Genomic DNA, 10,916 nt, shown 5'->3' on the forward strand with positions numbered 1-10,916 from the left:
ACTTCTTCATGTTACCCTCTGTCACCCAAGTCTTAACTGAGAGCTGTTAAATTAAACCTTTTCTGCTTGCATTCTTTATCACTATAGATCCTACATTTTGTCCTATTCCCATCTCACTCAGTGTAAAAACAATCTGAGCCAAATACTGTTTCAGGTTTCAGCTTCTTTATAGTTACTGCCCCAGCCTCAGTATGTATGAGTTGCCAGTCATGATGCAAACAAAATTATAGGTTTATGACAAACAGCTATAATTGAACCCATCCAGTATCAGTGCTCTAAGGAAGCTGAATGAAAACGACTCCTTGGCAGTGTCTGTGCATATCTGACTTTTATTTGTACTCATAGATCACCACCAAGGAAGAGGTGAATTCCAAACATGGCACATCCATCAAGACAGAGCTGGAGCCTGAAACATTCAAACCCAACCTCAGAGAAGCCAGTGATCTCCTGGAAGCCGACCAGATAGAAAAGGTACAGACAGTTGTGCAAACCTGTTCTGATGCAATCCCGTCATATAACATATAATTTATGTGTCTGTGTGCATCTAAATGTTACTCTATCTTCAAAGGTTAAGGCTTGTGTTCTTCTATACTTATCTAATGACCAACAAATCATGAAAATACCATTGATTCTACTAACAAATGTGTGTATCCAAAGCCTGATATATCTTCCTCCTCTATGCTACAGAGCTCTATTGTTGTCCAAAAACTATTAAGAACACATCAGCGAGCCACATTGTTGCGCTGGGTGACATTTTCCTTAATTACATAAAAACAAGGGAACTGTTTTATTTTGACTCAGTGCCACATACATCGCAAAATACTCTCTGGATGCCAAATGTGTATTAATTCCCTGCCTAGTGTTTTTTTTTTTTTTCAAGTAAACTAGCCTTATCCTTAAAATGGAAATGTTTAATTATATAATTTGGTCTGTGGGTCATGTGGTTTGCTTGAAAGCTTACATGCAAACACAGAGGGCTTGCTGGTCATTTCACTTTCAAATGAGAAAAACAAACTATGGCTACTTCCACACTGATACATTTTCATTTTAAAGCACATTATTATTGCCACGTTTATGCCCAGCATCTACACTGTTTTGACGTTTTTGGACCCCTAAAAGAGACTCAAGAAAAGGCTGCTCACCCCATTTCATGTGGAAAACTCTGGGGTTGAGTTTTAGTCTGGAGGATGGAAATGGAGACTTTTTGTAAAGATGACACAGACACCCACATTCGCTTTTCGATTGGGTCTATTAGTCACAACATGTCCAGCCAAAACATTACTGCTAGTTTTACATACCTTTAGTGATGGCTTCTGTAGCAGGCTTCAGTAACAGTTCCACCTCATTGTCAGTACAAGCAAAAGAAATCTCTGGTCTTGCTTTTTGCCATCTCTGTAGTATTTTCTGTAGATAAGCAACCAACCGATTGGACAATCAGCTTCCTGTTAACATCACTATGCACATGCTAAGTGTAAATGAATGGTCATATGATATGTGTTTTCAGACGTTTTAGTATAGACAGAGATCAGTTCCGAAACTGTGCTAAAACACATGCGTGTATGGAGATTTTTGTTTCAAAACGTTGTTTCAAAATGAAAAGGCATTAGTGTGGATGTGGCCTAAGACATTCATTCCTGTAGCTCCTTTCCAGGAATATTTGTCAACAGTGTGCTTGGGGAATAAATGTATTTGCTGATGTAATAACCATTAAACATCTGCCTACCGAATAGTCGTGACGTGCGTAGAGGAATTAGCCTGGAAATCCAGACCCAAATCTAGAAAGATTTAGGGTCTGGCCATGAGTAATGAAAATGGCCCAACTCGAGGGGCGGCACCAAGCATGCATTTGTAAATATCACTGCACGCAATGGGATAACACTATGACCAGTCAGAACAATACAAGGGGTGACGTATACGCTTAGCTACCAGCGGAGCAAACTGGTAGATTAGACTCTTGCCGTATCCATTCGGCAAAACAGCAGAAACATCCTTCTTGCAAAGGAAAGACTCGAGCGCCGTCTTCTGTTCCTCTTTTAGAGAAAAAGCCAAGTCTAACTCGTTCATTGTAGCGGCCGAAGCCGTTTCAAACAGCTGGTGTTCATCCGTAGCTATCTTGCAATGTTTACTGACTGATTCTGGACTTCGTCGTCGCAGCGCTGTCGTCATCTGTTTAGCTCGCCTCTGGCCCGCCTATATCAGATACACCGATGTGATTGGTGCAGCTTGGTTTCATGGGCATAGGTAATGAGCATCATTACTGATTGCCAGAGTGACTCACTGAGCAAAATCAAATTGTGCTCTCGCGAGAACTCTGGATTTCCAGGGTATAGAGGAATACATTCAGCTGGAAGAATCGCATTTAGAGGCAGAATCGTCAGCATGTAGGTGAACAGATGACAGCTTACATCAGACACAGAAACCAATAACATGATCGATGGGTTGTTCTCTAGTGTTAGAGGTGACAACTTGTGTTGTATGTATGGAGGGTTAAAGCAGAGGATGGGAAGAAACCTTTGATTTCTTTTTATGTTGAATTATGTAAAATTAATTATGAGAAATTTGATAAATGTAAGATAACACCTTCACAAAGTTTCCATACAATCAGAGGAAAGACAGTACCCGTGAGAACCACATGAAACAGACATTTTTGAGTCGGTAACCTTTTATGTTTGAGGTGTGGTGTTTGCCTTGCAGGCACTGTGGTTCAGTACATACTCAGACACACCCGCATGGCTCCAAATGAGTCCCAATTGGCATGTTGGCCAATAGATTGCCAATGTGCGGCTTCCTTTAATCACCCCGAGGACGGAGCTCGGAGCTCAGCAGAGCAGAGGTGAGCCAAGTCGAGGCTCATCTCCTCATGGCTTCGTTTCCAGCCTGCTGATTACAAGACTGCTCTGCTCCGCCACATGAGGATGTGCTGAACCAACAAGAAAAAGAGCAAAGGGTCTGATGAATTACTGGGAGAGCGAACAGAACGTTTAAAGGCCATTGTTCCATACAGAGGAAATGGTGCAGCATACTCTAAAAAAAGTTGTCACTTTAATTCCATGTTTTAGCCAGTGTCTGTTTTATCTGTCCATTAAAATGAAGCGTACACTGTAGCGCTCCTCCAGCGCCTTTGTCGGCTTTATCCCCCCATGCGCCACAGCCACTGTTAATCCTTCAGTCTGTCAGCAGCAGGGCAGCAGGCTCTCTCTGGGAGTGCTGGACCTCTCTTTCTCTTGAGATGGTTCAGTGTGTTTGGAGCCCTGTTACTCTTCTTTAAACGCCAGCTGGTGTTAAAAGGTCACCACAGATGTAATTGAGCATTGGTGGCTGTGGCCTTTCTGTGTTTCATTTCCTTTCTCCTTTTTTTGTCCCTCGTCCTTTCTTTTTCTTTATTATTTCCTCCCACAGCTTGCCAGGAATCTCCCACCACGGACCATTGGGTACCCATGGACACTGGCTTTTGGAACATCAAAGCATGGCATGAGCATTAAGACGCTGTACAGAGCCATGCAGGGCCAGGACACCCCAGTGCTCATGGTCATTAAGGACAGCGATGGCCAGGTATGCTCCAAATTCACGTAATTCAACACAGCAGTAGCACACTGTAATATGCTGGAACTGAGTCATAGCTCAGTAGCTCAGTCCATAGGGACTTGGGTTGGGAACCGGAGGGTCGCCTGTTCAAGTCCCCGTCCGGACCAAAAATATGGAGCGTGGACTGGTAGCTGGAGAGGTGCCAGTTCACCTCCTGGGCACTGCCGAGGTGCCCCTGAGCAAGGCACCGAACCCCCCAACCGCTCAGAGCGCCTGTCATGGGCAGCCCACTCTGACATCTCTCCACTTAGTGCATGTATAGGTCCAGTTTGTGCATGTGTGTGTTCGGACCTGTGTGTAATTGACAACAGAGTGAAAAATTGAATTTCTCCTCGGGGATTATAGTATATAAAATTAAAAATTAAAATTAAAAAATTAATCATGTTATAATACTTATCCCGTTGATGTTAGAGTTGTATCCCACGTGTACAAAAGTCTGTTGTTCTTTTTTTGTGCCTCCAGGTGTTCGGTGCGCTGGCATCTGAGCCCTTTAAAGTCAGCGACGGCTTTTATGGCACAGGAGAGACTTTCCTGTTCACCTTCAATCCAGAGTTTGAGGTATGCTGCCATCCTCAGTTTGAAGATGTAGAATGTCTGTAAGAATTTCTGTTTTCCATAATTTATTTCTGAAGTTGGACATTTGGATGTGCAGTTTTTTTAATACGCAGTGTACTTTATGGCAGAGGTTGCATTAGACTTTATTGCTGCCCATCATTTTGACAGACGGGGTTGTAAAAAGTCTGTCATAATCTAATATTACCCATCTTTTTCTTTTTCTTTTTTTTCATGATAATAAGACATTTGATAGCATTTAATTTACATTTTTTATAATTCGTATTCAGAACAAGCTTATAGATTATGCACGTATAAGATTGGGTGTTGTGCTTTTTGTTTTAGTACAGCATTGCACCTATGATGTGTGGGCATGTACACAGTAAGATGTGGCTCGTTTTAAAGGTCACTTTACCACTGTTCCCATGGTTGCAAGTTTGCATACATTAGTTGAGTATAACTATAAAATTAAAGGGTGTTTTGCTGCCTTTTCATCTGTACTAGTTAACAGTTAACAAGCTATAGACTGAAAAAATAATGTAATTAATATGCTCTTCAAAAGCTACCTACTACTAGCAGCTACTGGCAACTTCTTGCATGTTACTCAGTTGATGTCATGAATCAAATGCTTAACAAAATGTATACAAAGTCCAAACTGATTACGCAACATTCTATTTTCTAACTTGGAGACAAAAGTGTCAGAGCGTCATACGTTGTGGACGTTCATGGCGCCTAACGTCCACAGCACGACACAACAACATGGAGAGAAAGGATGCACAGACAAAGACCATGCAAATACACTTTGGACACTCAACTCTGTGACGCTTTGCAATAGTATGTTGCAATATAGCCTACTGGCTAAAGTGAGCTAGACAATGAAGTCATGCATTTGAGATCAAGGCATGAGTAGACAGAAGCTTATTAATATGCACACGCCACCAACTGGACAGGAGTGGGAATGACTTAAAGTTACAGTAGATCGCCCTCAGTGTTCCAATCTGTCAAAATGAATAACAGCCTTATGATTTTTCTGTCACTGTTACAAAAAATTCAGTCAGTGATGGAAAATATCTGGAAAATACTATATAGTAAGAGCACATACAGCAGAACTGATGTACGCGTGGCTCATATTGCCTGAAATAGTCTATATTTGATATGAACAATGAATCATTACTATGTGCAATGGAAAAAGTGTCACTTGTAGTGACAAAGCAGCAGAGAATTATCACCCAAATCATTCCTCTCAGCTCTACAGAATTTCTAGTATATTTCCACTCATTGTTTTGATTGTACAGTTCCTGTTAACACATGCTGTTGAACATAGTGGAGCATTTAGAGCCAGATATTTCCTTCAAGAGGTTAAGATGAAAAACAGAGTTAAAAAGAGAGTGAATATTGGACTGAAAATCATCAGGTGGACACAAACATCACTTCAAATGAATGGTTATGTTGCTCTCTGTCTGCTGGTTGTGTAAATAAGCAATCGTCTGCAAACACAAGTTCACCATATCAACTTAATATGTCAATGTTGTGTTTCCAGCCTGTTCCGTTGCCCCCGAGTGGCAACAGAATATGAATTAATACTGCGTTAAAAAATATTGTTTCTGTTGAACTGCAGCCAAAACACTTCATACATCAAAGAGGAGAGCAGATAAACACATTTTTTAACACAATACTGTTGTGTGCAACTGAAAATGAGTTTGAAAAAGACTGGTTTAGGTAAATGTGTATACTTATAGCAAATTTAAACCAGATGTATAATTATAACATGTAACATAGCAGAAGAAAATAATGAGACTTAAGTGCTGTGCAATAACATGCATACTGTGAATATGCTTGCCAGTCACATGCTGTTCTCGATGCATGTGACACTTTAAATGCACTCTGCCCCCCATCCATGCTGTGAAAAATATGTCTCCTTGTTCCTTCTTTGAAAGGTTCTCCAGAGCCTCACAGCTCAGTGGCATTTAGTGTTTTGTAACTTGCATTCTTGATTATGCTCTCTTCTTGAGTGCATTTACACGTAATGGATTCAAGCCAGGGACACTGAGATGAATGGGCTGAAAGCAACACATTAACTGCAGCAATTTTCACCAGGATTGTCTTGTTTTTTTTTTGTTTTTTTTACAAAAAAGAACTTGCTACCAATGCTACACTCGCATTACAATTCTACACTTTGTGGCATTAATCTCCTTAATAATGGCAATTAAAATGTCTGTCAAAGAAGCGATTGAAATGCCATTGGTGCATCAGAGAGGATTTTGACATTTTATATTTAGAAGTCTGGTGATGAGATATTTCCCTCGGCTGTGTCTAAGCGCTTTAACTGCATTATCAGATGTCAATTCTGGATCCTCCCTATGAGTCAAACATGCGTGTGTGTTCTGTTCTCTTCAGGATAAAGAATACTGGACAGAATATATTTGATTATGTCAATATTTAACATGTCATGCAGTGTTTTTTAATATTTGCTCTCTTGTGTGTGCAACAGGTGTACAAATGGACAGGTGACAACATGTTCTTCATCAAAGGAGATATGGATTCCTTAGCTTTTGGTGGAGGAAGGTGAGTTCAAGCTGCTTTTGATGCATATAGTGACAGAAATCAGTTCTAGCAACATGTTTTAATTAAATCTAGTGATACGTTAAAAGCCACCAAATAAAATAATGGTATGAAAGAGGCAGATAAGTGATGTTAATTGCCTAAAATTGATGCTTCAGAGAATGTAGCCACCTGGAGAAATAGTTTTTGGCTTCCCTGCTTAAGACTGTTTTCTCTTCCTTCAGCGGTGAGTTTGGCCTGTGGCTGGACGGAGATCTCTACCACGGCAGGAGTCATTCCTGTAAAACATTTGGGAACCCCATGCTCTCGAAAAAGGAGGATTTCTATGTTCAGGACATAGAGATCTGGGCTTTTGAATAACAAACACTGCATCACAGGGAAAAAACAAGTCCTGCAAAGGGCATACCGAGGAGCGCTCCTCCTTTAGAACAATGGCAACGCCCCAAACCTAACTGCACATCACCAGGGCTCCCCAGGCAGGAAGCCAGCTATCGGATGCTTGTTGTGCGTTACTACTGCAGTTATTACAGAGTTTTTTTTTCTTTGTGAAAAATTACCTTTGTGTGTATCTTGTTACAGCCTTGTGCAGCGTCTTTGCAGAGTAGGGGGAGTGTGTAAAGCAGTGACAAATGATGGTGAAGTGACTGAAAGATGAGGTTGTATCAGAGGGGTGAGAAGAGGGAAGCAGGGAAGGGACCATCGGGCCTTGAAGAGGAAAGGACTATCGGGATTCCTCTCACCTGAGAGGTCGCAAAGATGATGGCGCCTGAGGTTTTGGACTGCTGCGAGAAGAGAGAACTGCCCTACTGGTCCAGATTGTGTATCTGAACTTGACAGAACCTCAAGGAGTCCCCAGCACCCTCTCAGACCCCCTAGAAGTTTGTTCATTCAGTAGGATGTTACCCACTGTGCTGTCAGCCTTGACGGAGAGAGACCCAGTTAGTGCTAAAGAATCGAGACAAAAGCTGAACACATTCCATTACTCTCGGTGATGGTGGAGTGTCAAAATAAAGTTGGGATTTGTGGTAAAACAACAATATACGAAACTCATCAGCAGCAGGATACGATGACACTTAACTCAGAGAGGAGAGAATATTTACCGTGAGGGGCGGGGGGTAGTCTTTTTACAGTACAGTTCTGGGTTGTCTTCTGAGGCTAAACTATAGAGTATTGTGTATTGTAGTCCTCCTGTTGTTCACTGTCATAGCACACCATCTGAAAGCACCTAGCTATAATCAGATCACCCATCGTCGTAATGTTCTGTTCAGTGGGTGTACGTGTGAGTCCAGCTAACACCAGCTCCTCTCGCAGGATGCTGGCTGTACTGTTTGTAGACAGTAACGTGTTGCAATAGATTTGTGGAATATGCAAATAACTGTCCTGTGACCTCAAATACCCGCAGGTCGTGGCACTTTTGCCGCTGCCTGTCAACTCTTTCAAGAGAGAAACTTGTAAAGCTTTTACGTCTTGATACACAATCGCTTTTCTGGGTATCATTTGAAAAGCCTGAGACGTGGTAACTGTTTTACATGCATATATGACAATTATATATTGGTATATATGATTATATATGGATTTATATAATCATATATATTTTGCTGTTAAGTGTGACAGTGATCTATTTGTGCTGATATTTCAGCTGTTACAATATAATGTATATTACCCTGTAAATTAATGTTCAAATAGTAGATTTGTTCCTCTATATATATATATAAATACATAATGCTATATAAATATATATATATATATATATATATAATAAAGTGTGGATTGGTGGGTTGCTTCTAGCACTTTAATCTGGTGTAAAAGCGTCATGGCCAGGTTCCTATATTCTCTTAGCAGTAGCTGTACAGTACTTTTTTTGTTTAGATCATTAAGATGTTAACTGTTAGTAGAAAGCTTGCTGCTACCAATATCAATAAGGGTATGCCCTAATGCTCTGTGTGTCTAAAAAGGAGGATTACTCTAAGGTAGGAAGGGGGTGGGGGGTTTGAATGTGGCTAAACATGGCAGCAGGGCTCGGTGTCTCTCCTCGTGTGGCTGTCAGGTGAGTCTCTATAGGTCCAGGTAGGTATGTAGGCAGACTGACCTCTGACAGGCAGATGATGGTGGGTGGAGGGAAGTGTGTACAGTACGTGACCCCTCCCCAGCAGAGCACCCCCCCCCCCCCCCCCCTTCCTGGTCTTCCACACCAGTATTTGTGTCCTTGTGGAGAGTCACAAAGAATAATATGGATAATTCTTCCAATTATTTCACCAGAATACAATGTATCAGTGATGTATAAATAACAATAAAGCTGAATTAATTGTTGTAACCTGGGATATGACTGAATTTGTGACGTTTCTTTTCTCAGTTTTTAACTTTTACACGTTAAATCCTCTCAGATAGTGGCCTAATAGAGTTGGCAAGTAGTCAGGGGTTTAGCATGTACAGTAAGGTGAAAGTACTGGTGGTGTGTACTTAATTTGTAACTATGTAGTTCCAGGTGCGAGGACACATCCTGCAGTGTAAAAGTCAAAGCAAATAGACATAAAAGATCAATACATTTGCTAATAAATAACTGAGCTGTTCAGTGTTGGCAGGAGTCGGACCAATCAAACTGCTGCTGCTGCTGCTCTGTAGGTTGGATTTCATTTCATTCTTAAGTCGTCCAATGCGTACACATATTTGAATTATTAAAGCAACAATAAAAATGCAAACTAAATGTTGACAAACTAAGATATAATGTGATGGGCGGACACATGTAAATGCACTAATAAAAAGCAAAATTCATAAAATTATTATGGTTTTTACTTTTATACCACATCATTTAAAGGATCTGTGATATTCAAAGCATTAATATAGCAGCAAGCAACTATAAAGTAAAGATAAAGTGGCGTAGTGGCTTCCTGAGCTGACAACAAAGCCATGCTACCTCTGTGTGGTGTAACCCTAGCTTTTCTGTTGTTTCTTGTGGCAGGCCAATCCAGCTGCGCATGCATTTTAGTGCACGTGTGCATCCTGTTAGCTAGCTCATCACCACTGCTTTGCACAGCGCTCATATTCTGGTTACTGCTGATGTCAGCAGGTTGTCTTCACAGGAATTGCCCTTTCCCTACTTCTCACCCCCCTTCTTCCAGCCCCCTTGCTCAGACCATCCACAAACTCTGCCTTCATTTTGATCTAAAATATACACCTGTAAAGTTTCATGATGGACACAGCTGTGATGCTTTTACAGTGCCAAAATCTGTCCATACACACAGACAGACAGACAGACAGGTACACAAACACATGGTCAAGTACTTAAAACCAGACAGACCACTTCTGTGTTGGTTTCTGCTACTTGGCTACAACAGGTTTCTCTAGTACCATGTTTTGCCATGATGACACACACACACAGACTCACTAGGTGAAAACAATACCAGCTGTCACAACGTTGTTGCGGCTGGTGATCACACACCGTGAAGCTCCCTAATTATTTCCGTGGCACAACCCAGGTTTCATACATCCTACAATATGGCGAGTGTAGAAAATGATTTGTCTCAGCCAGTAGAATGGAGTGAGACTGCTTTGTGACTGTAAAGTGTTTGGAATTTAGATGCAGGAGTCAGGAGGAAATAACCAAAGGTCTGTATCTCTTCTGCCAGCTCGCTCTTGAAAACAGGATGCCACATCTGACTCCAGTTAAATAACAGAGAAACATAAACACAGCCTTCCTGTGCCGCTGTCCCTCTGGTCTTGGAAATCCTTGTAGGTTTGTGTGTCTGAGGAAGATCAGATTGTACTTGAGTGACCTTGAAGAAACCTTGATTTTTCCAAATAAAACACAGTCCAAACGCATCAAAATGATTCACCACTGGGTATTTGTTTGTTTAGACTCCTTATATTAATGGACAATACATTAATGAACACTAGTGCAGTGTAAAAAAGTGTTTTAAAAGCTGATTTTGTTGTTTTATAGTTGGGAAAACATAAAGCCTCTTCATCATCAGTGTTACTACTGTGCTCTAACCCAGATACATAAAGCTGCAGCAGAAGCCTAAAACTAAACCTATTCTAAACACTCTTACAATCTAAAGAATTCATCTTGTTCCTGCATATTTCTACTGAATTTCAATGCTAAAGCAACTTAATCCGGTCTATTGAGAGACACTGTTGTAGGCAGGATGATCAACTGGCCTCCATTCAAACAGTGATCCTTCTGCTGTGAGTGAGCACCATCTAATGGTTGTATTTGT

General features: G+C 41.1%; 1 protein-coding gene across 7 annotated transcripts in view; it reads left to right on the forward strand.

Moving 5' to 3' along the window:
• Positions 1-9,013, forward strand: part of oxr1a (oxidation resistance 1a) — a 219,873-nt gene extending 210,860 nt beyond the window's left edge. For all 7 annotated transcript variants that reach the window (XM_078171977.1, XM_078171976.1, XM_078171979.1 and 4 more), the window contains 5 exons: positions 346-471; positions 3,400-3,552; positions 4,048-4,143; positions 6,629-6,702; positions 6,924-9,013. In XM_078171977.1, the coding sequence (XP_078028103.1) occupies positions 346-471; positions 3,400-3,552; positions 4,048-4,143; positions 6,629-6,702; positions 6,924-7,059 (585 nt within the window). In that variant the 3' untranslated portion in view covers positions 7,060-9,013. The remainder of the gene's footprint in view (positions 1-345; positions 472-3,399; positions 3,553-4,047; positions 4,144-6,628; positions 6,703-6,923) is intronic.
• Positions 9,014-10,916: the final 1,903 nt, after the last annotated feature.

The sequence above is a fragment of the Epinephelus lanceolatus genome, chromosome 10, assembly GCF_041903045.1.
Source record: "Epinephelus lanceolatus isolate andai-2023 chromosome 10, ASM4190304v1, whole genome shotgun sequence".
NCBI classification, from domain to species: domain Eukaryota; kingdom Metazoa; phylum Chordata; class Actinopteri; order Perciformes; family Serranidae; genus Epinephelus; species Epinephelus lanceolatus.